At 36.2% G+C, this 20897-nt stretch overlaps 1 protein-coding gene across 1 annotated transcript in view; it reads left to right on the forward strand.

Annotated features, from left to right (window-relative positions):
• Positions 1 to 20472, forward strand: part of POLQ (polymerase (DNA directed), theta) — a 69775-nt gene extending 49303 nt beyond the window's left edge. The window contains 10 exon segments of the mRNA XM_004675174.1: positions 486 to 623; positions 2082 to 2256; positions 5942 to 6068; positions 7504 to 7628; positions 10090 to 10274; positions 13372 to 13483; positions 14569 to 14693; positions 18577 to 18730; positions 19847 to 19962; positions 20359 to 20472. Of these exon segments, the coding sequence (XP_004675231.1) occupies positions 486 to 623; positions 2082 to 2256; positions 5942 to 6068; positions 7504 to 7628; positions 10090 to 10274; positions 13372 to 13483; positions 14569 to 14693; positions 18577 to 18730; positions 19847 to 19962; positions 20359 to 20472 (1371 nt within the window).
• The last annotated feature ends 425 nt before the right edge of the window (positions 20473 to 20897 follow it).

Consider the following 20897-nt stretch of genomic DNA (forward strand, 5'->3'; position numbering starts at 1 on the left):
GGAGGACCACTGAGCAAGTTTTTTTAACTGTCTAAACTTTTAATATCTGTCATAAGTTTGCTACGATTGTATTAAAGATTGCATATCATGACACATGTTAAAGCATCTAGCATAAAGACTGGCACATAGTAAGTGCTAAATATTAAAATGTTTATTACCCCATTTTATTTATCACCATCATTTTACAGATTTATTGGCTGACACTGGAAAACAATTTACATATGAAATTTTCACAATTTTGAAGGATTTACCAAAAATAGACACTTAAAGAACTTTTATATAATGAGATTTTTGGAGTGTCTTAGTCATGATAGGGATTCCACTGCTTTGTGGGATTGTTCATTTATTGTTACTTCAGTAATATTTAATTTTTCTTTCTGTCTTCTCACCTGCTATTTATATAATCTTACATATTTGTAATAGAGTTGCCTGATAAAATACAGGGCAATTTGATTGTAGACTAAAGAAACTTTGATTTCTTGCAGGTTTTATTTTTGAAATTGAAGTTGCCACCCAATGGAGAGATAAAAAACCAAGGCAGCAAGAAAACTTTGGGATCTACAAGAAGAATGAATGGTGGTAGACAGAAGCCAAGGCTGGGAAAACAGTTCAGCACTAGTAAGGTGCTTTTGGGGGCAGTGATGGGCAGAACCTAAAGTATATCTTGGATTCTGATGTCTTAAAACAATGCTGTTGAACTCAAGATCCAATGTATATCCTACCAGTTGAACTTATAAATAAATAAAGGTTTTCAACTGTCTTAAAAAAAAAAAAACTAGACGCATTCCAGCATGGAAAATCTGGACCATAATCTGAGTTAGCAATTGTTTCTTTCCTGTCATTAAAACAGTATAAAGGTTTGTAAACTCAGACCTGTAGATATTATTTAATTATTGATATCCACCAGTCTTGGACTACTTTAATAAGATTTGTTTAGTTAATGAACATGAACAAAAATATGGAAGAATTAATAGGAAAAAGTCAGATAATACCAATACAGCTTTTTTTTTTTTTTTTAGTTTTAGGTAAGTTTTCTGAGTTTGCTTTAAGAATTAATTTTTTATAGATTTATTTATTTATGCATACAAGAGAGGAGCTGTAGGCCAGAGGTGCAAGGGATGAGAAGACTCAACAGAGACATAGTGGGGAGTAGAACAGGCTGATCCACTGAAATACACTGCTGAGGGGAGCAGTTGGCAAGGACAAGAGAAGTCTGCAGCGCCATGTGGCTCAGCTTCCTGGCTAAGGATCAAACTCATGTTGCGGTGGCTGAGGATGGCTTGATACTTCTGAGACTTAACCCCTTGCATGGGACAAGGAAGTCCCATATCTGCTAATTTTGAAGCAAAATTGCGTATCAGAATGCCCACAAAATGTGGGGGAACAGAAAAATGCTTTAATTTTGTTGAAAATCAGGGACTTATTTGTATATTTTAAAATTGAATTAACTTTTAATGGCAAAGTAAATATAAAAAGTATATCCACAACAGTCACAGAGAGCTGTCTAAGTTGACATTCTGTGGAATTGTGATCCTAATATTAACTATGATTTGCCTGCTCTTGGAAAATTTCTACAACTTCATTCTGTAAGAATCTCATTAACACTTATATGCTGTAAGCTTCTGATCTTATTCACAGTTGTGAATAAATGTTTTGTGATTTCCTTGATATGGAAACAAAGTACTAGGACAAAAGGTAAACTGGGAAACTTCCAGTCTCGTGAGGAATGGAGGAGGAAAGTATACAGAGAAAGAAAAGAAATGTTAGAAATTCTTGGGTTAGGGGATATAGGAAGAGAGTTACTTTGCTAATTAACATTTAATTGACTTTATTTTTAAAAGGTAGGTCTAAATTGGTGTTACTCAGTGTTACGTTTGTATTTTATAATTTGTCGTTATCACAGCTTTATCATTTTGATGATTTAAAAAAAAACAAACAGTAATTTTGAATTGTAGATATATGAGTTATAAAATTTAATTTTGGGATTGTATTAGTAACCTAAATAGACTCTAGCTTGTTATGGAATTTACTGGGCTTTTTGTTGTTGTAATCTTAATTACCCTATTGTATTTATTTGGCAGGATGTTTTAAATAAATTAAAAGCACTGCATCCTTTACCAGGCTTAATATTAGAGTGGAGAAGAATTACAAATGCTGTCACAAAGGTGGTCTTTCCCCTACAGAGGGAAAAGCGTCTGAATCCTTTTCTTGGAATGGAAAGGATCTATCCTGTATCACAGTCACATACTGCTACAGGTACTGAGAAATCTTAAATATGAATAATATACAATATAAAAAAAAATCTCCATGTTTGCTTACGGTGACCTAGACAGGCACATGTTGATTGCTAGGTTTAGTGAAATTTCATAGCAATTTTTTTTACAGATTTATTTTATTTATGTATACAGAACTGGGGTACAGGCCAGAGGTGCAGGGAGTGAGAGGATTCACCAGAGACAGTGGGGAGCAGAACAGGCAGATGGATGAAGTATACTGCTGAGGGGAGCAGCAGGCGAGTCAGGTAGGTTCATGCTGCAGTGGCTGCAGTAGCTTCATAGTGCTGCACTTTAACTGGTTACACCACCAGGGAGGGCCCTCATAGCAGTTTATTAAAAACATACTACATATATCCAAAGTGTAGATACTGCCCTAGCATAGTGATAAGTTTTTATAATATAATTCCTGTTTGTAAGTACTATGTGGAGTAGCTAGAATGTCTAAGATAGGGTCAAAGATGAGAACATACACAGAAATTAAATATTTCAGCAAGAGATATTATTTAAATTGAGGCCTAGTGCTCTCCTGTGCCTCTTGAGCTTCTCTCCAAGTTGCATTTAAGTAGGCTTGTGAAGTATCTATATAATACGTTTCATTTTTCCATTCAGACAGAAACGAAAGCTCTTGAGTTCTTTAGGTGTCTCATGACCCTATTGGGATAGGTATGACAAAGTCAATCTAGAGTTTTCTAAGGAAAATTTAGGGGAGAAATAAAAGGCAAAAGAAAGCATCTTTCTTTAGGCAGTGTTAACTCTAAATATTTGCCAAATGCAATGTGCATTGAAGAAAGGGCAGTGTAAATTCCAGGGGGGGGCAATTTAGACTGATGATATAGAATGTCAATTTTGATATCAGATTTTTGCAAGATTTAAATTTCATTGCTGTGAATCTTTAGTGCCTTTACCTATCAGTACACAAGTTCCCTCACCTGTAAGACAGGGTAGTAATAGTCCTACCTTACCAAGTCATTCTGAGGATTAAGTAAATTAGTACATATAGTCATTAGAGTAGTACATGGCATTTAGTGTATGGCTCATTATCAGTTGTTGCTGTTATTAAGGATGGAGATGCCATGAAGAACTCATCTCTCTCTGCTTAATTCCTGTTATAAACTTATTTAGCTAATCTCTTCATTCCTTGATATTTTTGCCCTGTTGGTTTTTAGAATCATTTTGAAACATATTAAGGCTCTAAATTTAAGTAAAATAAATCCTTGGTGAAAAAACACAGTCAATCTAGAATTTCAAAGATGTTGCACAATTATTTATTGCCTATAGAGCAGAAAGTAGTCAATTCCTTTTTATTCCTACTAGGTTGTTGTCATAATATGTTTACATATAAAGAATATTTTGGAAACATAAGCTTACTACCTAAGCCAATCCATTATTAGAATTCATTTCCATAAAGCCACATTTATAATTTATTTTTGTCATCTTGTTTGTTTGTCTTCCAGTGTTATTTCATTAATTCAAACAGTAGACTTAAATACTATAGAAGTTGTATTATAGAAAAGAAAATGGTATGCAGGAAGGCAGGAAGGGACTTAGATTATTTCCTCTGCTATTTGTTAGCTTTGTAATATTAAACAGTCATTTATATGTATATAAATCCTTATTTAAAGATTTACAATAAGGATACTATCCTTATTTACAATAAGGAAAACAGTATATTTATTTACAATAAGTATATTAATATTTACCATTAACTGATTATTTATTTTGTGCTAAGAGCTAAATAACAAGGATACAATATCAGGGATTTACTCAGAAAACAATATCTGATGTTTAAAATGTCTGATTTCATCAAAAGGAAATTAAATTATATAAGTAGTTAGCAGAGAACCTGTTACAATGAAGAGTATATCATAAAACAAGATATTTTTTAAAGATTTATTTTATTTTCTGCATACAATAATAAGCCATAGGTGTGGGGGCGAAGTGGGGTTTGAGAGGATTCCCAGACAGAGTGGGTAACAGAGCAGGCAAGATAGACTGAAATACACTGCTGAGGGGAGTAGCAGGTGAGAGAGGAGAAATCTGCTGTGCCATGTGGGTGGTCTCCCTGGTCTGAAATGGAAATTGTGCTACAGTGGCTGCAGACAGCTTCATAGTGCTGTGCTTTAACTCCTTGTGACACCAGGAAGGCCCCAAACAGGATTTTTAAAGATAAAGTTTTATTGAAGTAACATTGGCTTTTTAAGTAACATTGGTTTGTAAATCATCAGTCTATATATCTGTACTTATATACATCCATGCATCTCACCAGTGAAAGTATAGTTTCCTTCTAACACCATCCAGTTGACCCACTTGCTTGCCTGTTTCCCAGTCCCTATCCCCATCCCTCTGATAACCACCAGTCTGTTCTTTATAGCTAAGGGTTTGTTTCTGTTTTGTCTCTAAAACAGAATTCTGTGTTGCTTCGTATGTATTCTAAAAACTGCCGTAACAAAATCAGTGATCTAACAATTTTTTTTTTTAAAGATGTATTTATTTGTGCATACAGAACTGGGATGCAGGCCAGAGGTGCAGGGGCGGTGAGAGGATTCACCACAGACAGAGTGGGGAGCAAAACAGGCACATCAACAGAAGAACACTGCTGAGGGGAGCAGCAGGCAGGTCAGGAGAGGTCTGGGGTGCCTTGTGGATCACCTTCACAGTCCCAGATTGAACTCATGCGGAAGTGGCTTTAGCTTCTTAGTGTTGTGTTTTAACCCACTGCACCACCAGGGAGGGCCCAACCTAAACTTTTAAAAGGTGTAGGAGGTGACAGGATTCACCAGAGACAGTGTGAACAGCAAAACAGGAGGATCTACTGAAATACACTGCTGAGAGGAGCAGCCTGTGAGAAGGGAGAGGTCTGCTACGCCATGTGGAATCAAGCTCATGCAGCTCAGGCTGGTGATAGCTTGATAGCAATCAGACTTTCACCTCTATCCTACCAGGAAGGCCCCCTAAACTTTTTTTTTTTTAAACAATATTAATGTGTTTTAGAAAAATTCAGCCAACAACTAAAATAAAATACAAAATACTTTTGGGAAAATAAAGGTTATGAACATGAAAACCAAAATCTTTCCATTGCCTCAAAAATTCATTAATCACGTGATTCCAGTCTTCAGCTATATCAGTGCCACCATCATTCTTGACAAGTGATCAGGATGACAGCACAACAGGCCATGTGGTATCCAGGAGTTCCAGTCATCACCTCTCACTACTAACCCATCTCCCACTTTGCTAGCCCCTCGAGCTCTGGGTGTCCTGCTTCAGCACTCAGCTCTGCTCCAATGTCTTCTGTCTTGTATGTTTCTGACTCAAAGATGAAAGAAGGTCATTTTTTTAAGATCCATTTGCTGATATGACTACTAACATTGTAGAATACTGACATCTCATACTCAAAAATTATTTCTTGTAAGATTTTTTTCTAGAGAGCTAAGTCAATTTAAAACATTGTGACATGCTTAGATTCATTTACATTGGGATTGGTCTTGTACTTTATCATTGTTAGACATATGAGCATGATGAAAAAGATGTCATTTTAATGTAAATTTATTTTAGTTTAACAATAATATGTCAGGCATTTTGAAAATTGAGAAATGCAATTACTATTAAAGAATGAATGTCAGCCTTTTTCCCTCCTAATTTTTTGTCTTCATTCTGCTTGATTTTAGGACGAATAAGTTTTACAGAACCAAATATTCAGAACGTGCCAAGAGATTTTGAGATCAAAATGCCAACACTAGTAGGGGAAAGCCCACCTTCCCAAGCCCTGAGCAAAGATCTACCTCAAATCAGGAGGTAGGTTCTTTTTATTTTTGTGTTAATATACTTTTCTGAGTACGAAAGTGTAACAGTAGCCTTTTAGATAAAAAATTAAAATTTCCGTCCCAGACATATTTATTTCTATTCTAGGTACTGCACATCTTACATTTTTTATCTCTAAAAAAGGTAGTTGTTGGTGAAATGCTAAAAACTTAGGTGACTAAGTTTACCAACCTGCATTATAAGTTTATTTCAATCAAATATTAAAGGGATGTGTTTGACAATATTATATATACACAAACTTTATATGGATATATAAAGTTATATGGATAACTTCATATTCTGTATAGTCAAAGAAATTTGTTGAGTTGAGCTAAATGTCAATGAAGTCAGCAGCTTGTGGGAAAGATTTTATTTTTTTAAGTTAAAAAAAAAAATTATGCACAGAAGAACTGAGGTGTAGGCCCAGAGGTGTGGGGCAGGGGATGAGAGGACTCACCAGAGAGGGGAGCAGAACAGATGGGTCTACTGAATTACACTGCTGAGGGGAGCAGTGAACAAGACAGAAGAGGTCTGCTGTGCCATGAGGATTAGCAGTGCTGGCAGTAGCTTAAAAGCACTGAGACTTTAACCCCTGCACTATCCGGGAGGCCCATGGGAAAGGCTTTAATTAAATTCAATTGGTTAAAATAGTCTAGCACCTTTTTAAGTTTAAATGTGAATTCATATAATAAGGTATTTAGTTCTTGGAAAAACTGGCTTTCACAGCTATTTGGAGGTTCCTCAAGCTATTAAAAATGGAACTTTCATATGATCCAGCAATTCCATTCCTAGGAATATTCCCAATGACACAAAAACACTAATTCAAAAGGACACCTGCACCTCTATGTTTATTACAGTAGTTTACAATAGGTAAGTTATAGAAGCAACCCAGATACCCAAAAATATATGACTGGATCAAAAGATGTGGTATATTTGTACAATGGACTATTACTCAGCAATCAAAAAGGATAAACTCATGCTATTCACAGCAGCATAGATGGAGCTGGAAGGTAATATGCTCAATGAAATAAACCAGAAAGAAAAAGAAAATATCAAATGGTCTTACTTATAGGAGGAATGTAGAGAAGATAAATAAGGAATCAAAAAAGAAAAAGTAACTATAATATAGTAAAAATCAAAATCATCAGGAACTATAGATCAAAGACATCCTGTAGGGAAGGAGGAAGGAGAAGAATCAGGACAGAAGTGGGAAGAGCACAAAGGACTATGGTGATCATGCATGGGTAAATTGGTGAGGTTTTCATGGGGAAATCATACATTGTACAAAAATGAATGATTAATACATTTTTTAAATTAAAAAAATAAAATGAGCAAACAAAAAAACCTGACTTTTCTGGGGCGTGGGGGAGCAGACCTCTTTTGCATAGTTGAGATTGTTCCATGTCTGATGATATTGTTTATATGACAGAGGAAGAACTTTTAGGAAGGACTGTGGCCTTAACCCTGGACACCCAGCAAAGAAGGAAGAGAAAGCCTCCGACAGAGGAATGCCATTTTCTGTTAGCATGCGACATGCCTTTGTTCCTTTTCCAGGTAAGGCAAACAATGAATTTTAAGTTTTTCATAGCTTTCAAAGCACTGATAAAATCTGAATTATGCATAAGACCAGAAGTACACACCACTCCTACCATCTTCTGTTTGGTGGAGCCTGTTTTTCTCCTTTGTGTTGCCTTAATGTTTTCAAGATGTGCTTGATAGGAAATTCTTATGGTGAATGCTTGGCAGTCTCCTGAAGTCATGTTACCCATGTTCACTGTAAAACTTTTTGCAAAATCCAGTGGATTTTAAAATTTTTTCCTCCTCTTTGATTGTTACAGTTTGTCACTGTTTATCAATCAACAACTCAACTTTTCCTTTACCTCCATGGACACAATAATTTTTGGTCTCTATTTCTGACTTGCTTTGCTCTTTTGTTTCTTCTCTTCTCTCCCATTGCTGCTCCCTGTCACATGGAGTGGCCCCCCAACATATACTCCTTCTGTCAGCATTCTCTTGTCATAAACCTTTCTTGTCAGAAAAAATTGACAATGTGTCATTGGAAAGACATGGAAACAGCCCAAATACCCAGAAGTAGATGACTGGATTAAAAAAATGTGGTACATATACCCAATAGGATATTACTCAGCAACAACAACAAAAATAAACAAATGCCTTTTGCAGCAACATGGATGGAGCTGGAGAAGATCATCCTTAGTGAAATAAGCCAGAAAGAAAAAGAAAAATACTGGATGGTTTCACTCATAGTAGGAGTACAAAGTAGGGGAGAAAATAATAATAGTGATGAACAACTATATACCAGAGACTTTTAATGGGGGTGGAGTGGGGAATGGGATCAAAAACAGTGGGGGGAGGAAAGTGCACTGGACTGTGGTGGTGGCACATGGGTGATTTGGTGATGGGAAGCCCGGGGATTACAACTGAGATGGAAAAAAGCACAAAATGATGTAAAATAAACTATTATTATATTTAAAAAAATTTTTTTTTTAAATTGACAATGTGTCATGAAAACATGACAACTCATGATCTAACTCCCAGATTATCCAAATTATTCTTTTGGTCTGAATAAGTGCAGTTAACCTTATGGATTTATTTGAATTCTGTCAGAAACTTACTTCAAGGAAGAATTCAGGTTTATGATAGAATAAACTGCTTGGCAATTTTCAGTTTTGTTTTTTAAGTATGGACTATGAGCATTTTACCTTTGTAAACATTTTTGTGTTTAGTTCAGTGGCATTAAGCACATTTGCATAATGGTATAACCATTACCATCATCCATTTACTCAACTTTTTCATCTTCTACAACTGAAACCTTGTACCTAACTCTCCCCACTCTTCAGCCCACCTCTGGTAACCACCATTCTCATCTGCCTTTGAATCTGACTGCATCTAGGAACCTCACCTCATTTAAGTGAAATGACACAGAATTTTTCTTTTGTGTTGGCTTATTAGTCCACTTAATTTTTTAAGGTTCATTCATGTTGTAGCACTAGTATGAGAATTTCCTTCCTTTTAAGACTGATTAATATTCTACTGTAGGCACATATCTCTTTTAAGCTAGCTATCAGCTTTTTATTCATACCTAAACAATAACATTGTCCTTAACAATGTTTTATACTGCTTTTGTTTAAATTTTTTAAGTAAATTTAATTATATGGACTCAGTCTGATAATTTTTACTACTGGAAGTAGTGTGTAGTCCACTGATATCTAAAATAATTATTGATGTAATTGAATTTAAATTTATTATCTTCTTATTTGTAATTCTATGTATTTAAAATTTCTTATCTGCTTTATTTTCTCTACTTAGTAACTATATTTAGGTATTTTAGAGTTTACAATATGCATCACATTAGTCTATTTTCAAATAATTTTACCCAACTTCTCAATATGACTTTTATTTCATTTCCCCTTATAATAAACTTAACTTCTCAAATATAACTGTTATAAACTCTGCTATATAGTTACTGCTTTTGCTTTAAAAAACTTACAGAGAAATTTTTAAAAAAACATAAAAGTGTCTTTTTTTTTTAAAACCACTTCTGGCATTCTTTATTCTTGATTAGTTAATTAATTCAACAACCATTTGTTAAGGCCCACTATGTACCAGGACCTCTGCAAAAGTTTCTATATATAGAATACAAAGTGAAATCTAGTTTTTAATTCTAGGTGGCTCAGAGATCTGCTGGAGAGTCATGAAGGAGCCATTTTAGATAATGGGGCAGATGTGGTGGGAACACTGAAGGAAAGCACCTCTGTGGTCAGAGTACTCTGAGGTCAGAGTAGCTTTATGCATATTTTATGAACTTGAACCTAAGTGGAACAAAATGATATGAATTATAGTCCTGAATTGTATCATTTTAAGAACAACTTTTTCACTTTGGGATACATGATCCTTTGTTTTCATGTTAGAACTAAATTTCTGTCATCCTGCTTAATTATATAAAACTTGAATTTGTCTTTTGGATTAACTTTGCTAAAAATCATTTCTACTTTAGGTGGTTTAATATTAGCTGCTGATTACTCTCAACTTGAACTGAGGATCTTGGCTCATTTGTCTCAGGATCAACGTCTCATTCAGGTATTAAACACTGGAACGGATGTTTTCAGGAGTATTGCAGCTGAATGGAAGATGATTGAGCCAGCGTCTGTTGGGGATGATCTGAGACAACAAGCAAAGCAGGTGATCTTAATGAACAGTTTTTAGCATAAATTAGTTTTAATAATTCAGGAGTTAAATATCTTGATTACATGTAGTTGAGAAATGATTTTACCATCTTTGGATCTTTCAAATCATATTCATCTGAGCCTATCTCATGGTATTATTTATTTTGCAGAGTTGGTAGAAAGATCAGACAAACTTGGTCTGGGACTGATCAGGGTCAGAAAACCATAAGCCTTAGTGGTAGTTACTGTGGTGGTGGCAGTTGCTATCTGTGTGTGTGTGTGTTTGTATTTTAAATCACCTTTAGTCTATATTTTCATCTCTCTAGTTTTACACATTATTGAATATTATTGCTTTTCATGGAAAAAGTGTCCCTTAAATATTTTTTGAAAAGTTAAAATTTCTGAAGTACATATATTATAATTAGTAACTGATTGTAAAATTTTTGAGGCAATTGCTTGGCTAATCCCCTTGTGACACTTCATGCTGTCCTTGAACCTTTTAAACAGTTTTCTGTTAGTTCCCATTCCTGGATGCACAAAAAACATAAAACACCAAAAGTTATGTTTATATTATTTCTTGGCCTGGATTAACACTCATTCTACCTTACCACATGACCTGTGGGAAATCTAATGTCATTTTCAAGCAAGTAGGGTTGTAGGGTTGTTGGCTGAGCTGAAGCACCATTCTCATCTAAGATACTGTTTTATATTCACCTTTATAGTTTATAGCTGTGATTCTTTCTTTCTTTATATATATATATATATATATTCATTCCTTCCTACAGACCTGGGGTATAGGCCAGAGGTGCAGGATGTGAGAGGATTCACCGGAGACAGAGTGGGGAGCAGAACAGGCTAGTTGACTGAAATACACTGCTGAGGGACGCAACAGGCAAGACAGGACAGATCTACTGCTCCATGTGTGTCACCTCCCCTTCTAGAGATAGAATTTGTGCTTCAGTGGCGGCTGATAGCTTCATAGTGCTATGCTTTAAACCCTTCTGCCACCAGGGAGGCTCCTGTGATTCTTGACTGCCTTTCACCACTGCTTAGTGAGCAACAACACTTGTTTTTTCCTCTATTTAGAAAACCAGCTGTTTTATCTAATAGCCTCTGAGGTTCTGGGTTTAGCGAGAGTCAAACCCAAGGTAAAGCAGTTAATATTTTAAGTATTTAATCCTTGTAATGACAAATGAAATAGGTGCTTTTATTACCCCTATTTTATTATTTTTTTAAGATTTATTATATTTATTTATGCATACAAGATCTGGGGTGTAGGCCAGAGGTACAGGGGGTAAAAGGATTCACCAGAGACAGAATGGGGAGCAGAACAGCTGATCTACTGAAACACACTTCTGTACCACATGTGGGTTGGGATCTAAATTCATGCTGCAGTGGCTGCAGATAGCTTCATAATGCTGAGATTTAACCCCTTGCACCACCAGGGAAGTCCTCCTATTATTTTTAAAGAGGAAAAGTGAGGCACAGAAAGTAATGTAAGTAATGCTGTAAGGGGGAGAGCCAGGGTAAGCTCAGAATGCCATTTCTTAGATATTCTGACTTTATGATCCAACAGTTTATTCACAATGATAGCTGCTTGTCTATCTTACAACTTCTTGTATGAGTTAAGTAACCACTATGCTGTATCATTATTTTTTAAATCATCATGTATAGAATGATCTAATCCCTGAGTTTTGAGGAGAACTCAGTCAGGATTATAGCTGAATTAAAAAAAATAAAAAGGATAGAAAAAATTCATTTATACAGAGCTTGCTTTATGTCAGGCAGTTCTCTAAATACTTGTAAGTAATGACTCATTTAATCCTAACAAATATTACTATCCTGGCTTTATGGATACAGAAATTAAGACACAAGCATTTAGGTAGTTTGTGCAAGATAACGCATCTTGCACATGGTAGAACTAGGATTTGAACCCAGGCAATACTTTTTGTTTTTGTTTGTTTGTTTGTTATAATAGTTTATTTTTACATCATTTTGTACATATTTTTTTCACCTCAGTTGTAATCCCCGTGGGTTTCCCATCACTGAGTCACCCATGTGCCATCACCATAGTCCCCTGCACTTCCCTCCCTTCCCCTCCCACCCCCTGCTGTTTTTGATCCCAGTCCCCACTCCACCCCCACAAAATGTCTCTGGTATATGGCTATTTGTTATTCTTATTTTTTTCTTGCCCAGGCAATACTTTTTTTAAATTTTATTCTTTGTCAACTGTATTTTTTTCCTTTTTAAATATTGATTTTCTTATATTGTCTATTTTTGTACAATAATTGGTGTCTCCCCTCAGGTTTAGTCCCAGTATTTCTCCCACCACATCACCCATGAACAATCACTGTGTTGACAATACTTATTACTAAATCAGAAGGAGGACACTGACAGAAAACTAGGGAAAAAATGGAAAAAAATTCATTGTTCTTGATTAACCTATTCAACCGTTTCATTCTACTCCCCCAAAATTTCCTTAGGAGTTTGTGTTTAACCCAAATGAATTCAGTAGTTGTAGGATTTTAGGTGGCTGCTGTGAGGGAAAGAGAATCTTTATTTTCTGTGAAATCTTCCCTGCTATCAAGCCATGAAACCTATCCTTCCTTTTCATCGTCCTTTCCAAACAAAGGAGAGGAATGTTTCTAGTGCTTCTCTTCCTGACTCCTAGGTAATTCTTTAAGGAAAAATTAACTGTGAGGAATAGAAAGCTGCTGTGAAGACTGCTGAATAAATGACAGTCAAATGACCACAAGTTGAATAGTTGTAGCAATTTTAAATTATTAAGGTGCTGTTCTTCATATTGTTGCCCTTCTTCCATTCTGTCTTCCTCCCCCCAAAAAATTATTGCTAAAAAGCAGAAAAGTATCAGCCCATATGTATGAACTGTTGGAAAAGTCGTGATACATTTGTCAAAGAATACATCATGACTTTTCCTACAGCCCAGTATTTATCCACGTAAAGCAGATCTAATCATTTTTTTGATTCATTATGAAATAAAATATTTACCAAATTTTCATTGTATGGCAATTTTAATATTTGTCTTTTGTTGTTATGATCTATGATTTACTTACTTATGATTTAGTTTACTGAGCATGATGACTCCCTTTCAGATTTGTTATGGAATCATTTATGGAATGGGAGCTAAGTCTTTGGGAGAACAGATGGGTGTTAAAGAAAATGATGCTGCTTGCTACATTGACTCCTTTAAGTCCAGATATACAGGTATAGAAGCCTTGGGTGTTAATTACCTTCTAGATATTGTTGTGTTTTTTTCAGTTGTATTTCCACATTATATTAATTTTTTTTAGTTTGTGTTACAAGAGTTTCAATGTAACAAGTTTCATCAGGCATTGCTAATTAAATAACATTAACTTTGCATATGAGTATTTGCTAAGATGGGTTTGTTTTTTTTTCCCATAAAATTAGGGACTGAAGTTGAATAGCAAAATTTAGTTGATGCATATACTATTATATTATTATGCATGTCTTATAAAATCTTGAAATTGTCCTGTGCTTTGGGTTTAGATAACTTTAATTTCTACCAATAAATTATTGCTTAAAGTTACAAGAAACTGTGAGAGAACAGCTACTATAGAGTGATTTTAGAATCATTGTTTTATATTATCTATTTGGCAGTTTATGAAGGTACGATTTATATATTAATAAAATCTGTTTTTTAGGTGGATAGTTCTATGAACTATCCCTGAGCTCCTGAGACTTAGTGGATCTTTAGGGCAAGGATGAATGCTGCTTGAACAATGTATTATACATAATCTTTTTGAATTTTAAGAAGTAGGATGCCCATGTTCCTACTGAGGTATTTATTGTGATTTCAATATTAATTTCAGTCAGGTCCTGTTTGGATCATAACATCAGTGGCAACAAAGAACTGTTGGAATTTTGTAATCCTGGAAATGTGATTAAAATGCAAAAGATGACTAACATGTTCAAAGAACAGAAACAGGAGAAATAGCTTGGTCTTAAGAGCCTAGAGTAAAGCCACTTAGGGTTTCGTACTGCCCTGCTGTTTTAGAGTATAGTACCATATTTTTGTTGCTGTGTTTGATTATAATAGAGTTAAGTGATGTCATTTAAAACATTTTATTTTATTGTAATTATGTCATTTCTAAAATCCATTTTGTTTTAACTGAGTCTAAAAAGCAAATGAAAATTTGTATGCAAAATTTTAATGGTGTATTATTTCTATTAAAAATCATGGAGAGGGTTGGTTTAGCTCACTGTGTTACAACTAGTAAATGAGAATAAGGATAACTTTGGTTGTAACTAGTTCTATGTTTCCTTCATAGGAGTTACTCATTTCATGAGAGACACAGTGAAGAACTGCAGAAGAGATGGATTTGTTCAGACCATTTTGGGAAGGCGTAGATATTTACCAGGAATCAAAGACAATAATCCTTATCATAAAGCTCATGTATGTTGAAATTTCTCTGGATTTTTAACTCTAGTTTTCAAAATGGCTTGTTCTTTTTTTCACAAAGTCTAAATAAATAGTGCTAATCTCCCTTTTAAGGATCACTGTCATATTAATTGTATCTTCTGCTTATACAAGACCCACTGGTAGTTTCATTAAGGATTTCTGAAGTGATGGCATATGCTAATATTTGCTGAACAGCATTCTGGAAATTATTGTAAATATAGGTTCACTTAATAATACTCATTTAAAGATGTTCTATTTCAGCAAAGCAATTATTTGTTAGCTTTGGTGATTTGTTATAAGTAAACTTATTCTTACATTTGCTAATTGTTTGTTTCAGATACCATCTACTAACTTGTCAGATAATGCCAGTTCGCCAGGTCCAAGATTAGCCAGTCACTGAATTTCGATATTTTTTGTTTCATTCTACTTTTTTAATTTTAAAACATCTGTCTCATCAAATGTTATTAGAATGCCCACACTATTGATGGAGGTTATTTTTTAACAACACTTAAAAGATTTATTGATGGTATTTGATTACACTGTGATTCCAATTTCTTTCTTTCTGAAATCATTTGGACTTATAAAAGTATTCTATGTATCTTGTCATGTAAGATTCTCTTATGGTCCAGATCTTCAGTTTTGTCTGGTTGTATTTATCATTCCCCCATACTTTTGGGAGTCAGTGCCCACTGCACACTGTATGTAATGATAAACATCATCCCCCAAACTGCAAAACAACTTTTTCCAGGAGCTAGAAATCTTCAGAGCACTGATGCTAACTGCCATCTGTAAACTAAGTTAACTCTTTGTTGATCATTTGAGAGATGTCCTTAGGAAATGGCCCCTAGGGCCATCAGATCTGGCAACTCCTCAGGTGGCTCAAAGTCAATATGAGGGGAAAAGAGGCCATCTGCCTATTCGTGTGGTGGACGTCTTCCTGCATCCCACCTGTTGCTTATTGTAGAAACTGTTTCCATTTAGTTATGTAACTTCTGGGCAATACCGTACTCATTAGAGCATTTCTCCAACATTAACCAAGAGCTCATGGCCATAGAGATAACCTAAACTAATAATATCTGATAGCTTGCTAATAAGTGTTCCCTCAAATGGGTGGTAGGAGGCACCCATGGGCTCTAGTCATAAGCCTCAGCCTACATTCCACAGAAGGCTATTGCCGAGAATTTCCCCCACTACCACTCCAGTTTCTTTTCTATACTGTGTGGATTCAGGCTGTCTTACTGGTTCCCATTACAGTGTTCCCAGCTAACATTGCTTGAAAATTTATATGCCTCCTGTTTTACTATACTAGATGGGAGAAATGTTCCCCACTCAGAGATTGTGCACTCCCTGTAATACAATCAGGTAAAAGAGATGCAACCTCATTGCATAAAGCCTACTTAAGTATATAATTGTTTACCTTGTAACTTCAAACTTTTACAGAACCTCTTTGCCTTTTTCTTTTTGTATATGAAAGGAAAATTTTAAACATTTCATCAACTAACAGAACGTTTTTAAATGTTTTATCTGTTTAAGATAAAGTAACTTCTCTATATATTTACTTGTAGGACAGGGTTTCTGTCACAACTACTCAACTCTACTGTTGTAGTATAGACATAGTCATAAGTGAGTGAATGGGCCAGATCTCACCTGCAGTTTGCCCACCCCCAGATCTAACTGTTCTTTTTTTTTTTTTAAAAGATTTATTTTTATTTATTTATGTATAGAAGAACTGGGGAATCAAACCCAGGCCGCAGTTGTGATAGCATGATAGCATTGAGACTTAACAACTATACCTCCAGGGAGGCCCCTAACTGATCTTTCTTTGAATATATTCTGCTTGCTTTACTGTCTTTGCTCTTGATACAGAATCTGTTTTTCTTAGCTGGTTTCTAGCAGATTTTCTGTCATGCCTTTGTGTGTGTATTTAATTCATGTGCCTGCCTATACATTGGTACATTTTTTTTTTAAAGATTTATTTATGCATACAGAACTAGGGTACAGGCCAGAGGTGCGGTGGGTGAGAGAATTCATCAGAGACAGAGTGAGCTGCACTGAAGTACACTGCTGAGGGGAGCAGTGGGCAGGTCAGGAGAGGTCTGCCGCGCCATGTGGGTCAGCTCCCTGGCAGGGATTGAGCTCCAGGTGCAGTAGTGGTTGTTTTGTCAGATGGTAATGAATTCATTCTGTGCTTTAACCCCTTGTGCCACCAGGAAGGGCACTTAAACCCAACTATTTTAAATCCAACAGAACTGTTCTAGTACTCGAGGCTTCTTTATGCTTCCTCCAAGTCAGTGCTATCCTCTCCACCCCCACCATGCACACATACCCAACTATAAAGAAAACACTACTTAAATGTCTTAAGTTCTGTTCTGTTTATTTTTCAGTTCTAGACTTGCCATTTTATTCTTATTTTATTGTTGTTTATCTACCTGAATATATTATGCATAATTATTTTGTAGTATAATTAAAGTTTGATTATAGGCTGTAGTCTGATTAATGTCCTGTATTTATCCGGTAGTGAATTTAGAATGAATTCATTAGCATCTGACAAAACAACAGTTAATTAAAAAGAAAGTTATCTTTTTTTTTTCCAAAGATATATTTATTTTTGCATACAGAACTGGGATACAGGCCAGAGCTGCAGGGACGGTGAGAGGATTCACCAGAGACAGAGTGGGGAGCAGAACAGGCTGACTGGTGAAGAACACTGCTGAGGGGAGCAGCAGGCGGGTCAGGAGAGGTCTGCCGTGCCAGATGGATCACTTCCAGAGCGGGGAGCGAACTCGTGCTAAAGTGGCTTTAGCATTTTAGTGCCATGCATTAACCCACTAGGCCACCAGGGAGGGCCAAGAAAGTGATCTTTTTTAACAGGTTTTTAATGTGCTTGAAGTTGGAGGTAGCCCAGTGATAGCAATGAAGAATGGTAGACTCTTTCGTGATAACTAGATCTCTCCTGTTAGTAGACCCTTCCCGTTTCCTGAGATATTTTAGAATATCGGGAGTGATATTCATGGCCAGGTTACCTCTTGAATGTTTATCCAGACCCCCATGCCTACTGCCCTAGCATGATCACTTTAGGTAAATGTAGTTGCTTACAAAGCCAATGGCAGCAATAGTTTCAGGGATTCTAACTAGGAATCTAGGATCTGCAATTACACTAGCAACCATTAATTAGCCTTAGCAGACCATAGAGTTCCAGACTTGCTAGAACTAAATTCTCTATAGAACCAAAGGGTCACTGAGAAGAGAGATAGGCTTGGATCAGTCCATACAAGGAACTGAGGGTTTATACCAGAGGTGTGGGCATGAGGGGGTTTACCAGAGACAGAGTGGGGAGAAGAACAGGCAGGTCTACTGAAATACACTGTTGAGGGGAGCAGCAGGAGAGACAGGAGAGGTTAACTGCACCATTTGGGGATTGAACTCATGCTGTAGTGGCTGGTGATAGCTTGATAGCTTTGAGACATTAACCTCTACTATTAGGGAATCTCAAGGGGAGGTACATTTTGAGGAGTAAATCCTTTAGAGTGCATTTAAAACAGAATACCAATAATGTAAGTTTATAAAATTAAATAATTTTCATCTACTAAATACATTTAAAGCATAAAGCAATTTTTAATTAGCTGACTTTGAAAGATTTCTAACCTTTGAAAGATTCTGACCTTCTATTTACTATATCCTCATGTGGAAGATAGCTGAGTATCCAGAGTCCTGGATCATTTTAATTCTAGTTCTTTTTAGGATGCTACTTAATATTTGATGTCCTGGCTCCATTTGAACCAGATTTCCAGTGCATTTGCCGATGTGTGATCTGTGAACAGTGGTTATGAAGCTGTGTTGATGTATCTGATGCAGCACCTGTTACTGTTTTTCATAGGCTGAGCGTCAGGCTATTAACACAACAGTCCAAGGATCGGCAGCTGATATTGTCAAAATAGCCACAGTTAACATTCAGAAGCAGTTAGACACCTTACGTTCGACCTTCAAGTCCCATGGTCATCGGGAGGGTATGCTCCAAAGTGACAGACCAGGTTTGTTCACAGATTGTTATTACATGGTGAGAATGACCGTAGTAGAACAGAGGGAAGTGTTTTATATGTTGTTTCTCAGCACTGCTCACATGTCACTGTGATTTCACAGCCTTAGGGTCCAAAGACTTTTCTTTATGTGGTTTATTTTTACTCATAGTTACCATGTTAGAAATTAAGATGGGGATTTTGAAACTTTTGTTAGCATGTAGTAATAATAACAATAATAAGGAACGCATATTAACATAAATAACACATTGTTAGGAAAATACATTTTTCAAAACCAAAGAATATTGGTGATGAGTAGCTTTATTTTATATATCTACAAATATCTGGCTTAAGAGAAGACAGTTGATATTTTACCCACTTCTGCATCTAATCTGTTAACAGCATTGCATGTCTTATCCAGCTTGTGGGAGACTGATGGATTTCCCAAGATGTGGGGCTTTTGTTACTAAAACCAGGGCAGTTGGTCACATTGCTGTGCCCTGAGGAGAGAGTGAGACTGCTATTCAGAGAATCTGACATTGGAACTCCATGGAAAGAGGTTTTTTTTTAAATGAGAAATAAATTAGAGTTTGAAGCAGAGTTCTTCAAACTCCATTTATTGACCTCTTTTTTTTTTTTTAAGATTTTTAAAATTTATTTATTCATACAGAACTGGGGTACAGGCCAGAGATGCAGAGGGCGAGAGGATTCATCAGGGACAGAGTAGGGAGCAGAACAGGCAGATCAACGAAGTACACTGCTAAGGGGAGCAGCAGGCGGGGTCAGGAGAGGTCTGCCTCGCCATGTGGATCTCCTCTTGGGCAGGCAGGGATTGAACTCATGCGGAAGTGGCCCAAGCTTCTCAGTGCTGTGCTTTAACCTGCTGAGCCACCAGGGAGGGCCCCTATTGACCTCTTTTTTTAGATTTCCTCCTAGGAGAAAGTTGGTAGGGAATCTGAGGTATCTGATAGGTAACTGATAGGTGGAATAGGTAGCATTAAGTAAATTATTTTCCTGATAGTTCTAATAGGTCTTCTCTTAAAATTTCCCAGTTTCTCAAAATCTCTAAAAAATTCTGTCGTGACACAGTGACATGCTGATGATGTTTGCTGCTTTTTTTATGGGTTGTAGGATTGTTACCAAAAAACAAACTGCAAGGGATGTTCTGCCCAATCAGAGGAGGCTTCTTCATCCTTCAGCTCCATGATGAACTCTTATACGAAGTGGCAGAAGAGGATGTTGTTCAGGTATACTTTGCAGTTGCCATTCTGTTGGAAGCTAAGAAGGTGTATGTCAGGGTAACAGCTTTTTTCCTTATGTGTAACATTTCCAGAACCCTTCCCTAGCTTCAGGATGGCTTTACAAATGTTGACTCTTTAAATATAGAAGCTTGATTTCATACTGATACTTAAAAGATGTTCCTGATACCGAAGTTAGGTGAAAATTTGTCCTGCTCTGAGGGTTTCAAAACTCTAATCATGCCATTTGGCAGAACTGCTCCTTTCCAGTATAGACCAGTTTGGGGGGCTTGAGCACTTAAAACACCATGAGGTGAAGAGTGAGACTGTGTTATTACCTGTGGATGTGTTGGGAAGCATTCTTTGATTGGGCAAAGTGTTAATGCTATTTTTTTCTTTTTGTAGGTAGCTCAAATTGTGAAGAATGAAATGGAAAGTGCCATAAAACTTTCTGTGAAACTGAAAGTAAAAGTGAAAATAGGTGCCAGCTGGGGAGATCTGAAGGACTTTGATGTATAAATGAACAGTTGATTAAGTCCTCCTAGCAAAGTAAAGTGACATGGAAAAAATAGAAATTACCCTTTCACCTACTTCATGAAAACAAACTCCTCAAGTCTTGATGAACTATATAGTAATTTAATAGTTTCAAAACATATTATCACCTTTATTTATTCTCTGAATTAACAGAAACTTTGTTTTTAAGAGGAAATACTAAATTTAATGATAATATTTACTCTGAGAGTATCTGTGAAATCACATTTTATGATTTATTGTGACTTGCAGCAGGTCATATCATGGGCTTGAAATATGCACTTAGCACTTTGGTTCTCCTCTGTCTGGCTTGAGCTTGGAAGAAATGAGCTGCTGCCAGAGGGTGTGTTCAGCCCCATCTCGTATTCACATGCTCGTGCTGGAGACCTCAAAAGGAGCCATAGGCAGATAAG

Source organism: Condylura cristata, unplaced genomic scaffold, assembly GCF_000260355.1.
Source record: "Condylura cristata isolate star-nosed mole 26May11 unplaced genomic scaffold, ConCri1.0 scaffold00003, whole genome shotgun sequence".
Taxonomy (NCBI): domain Eukaryota; kingdom Metazoa; phylum Chordata; class Mammalia; order Eulipotyphla; family Talpidae; genus Condylura; species Condylura cristata.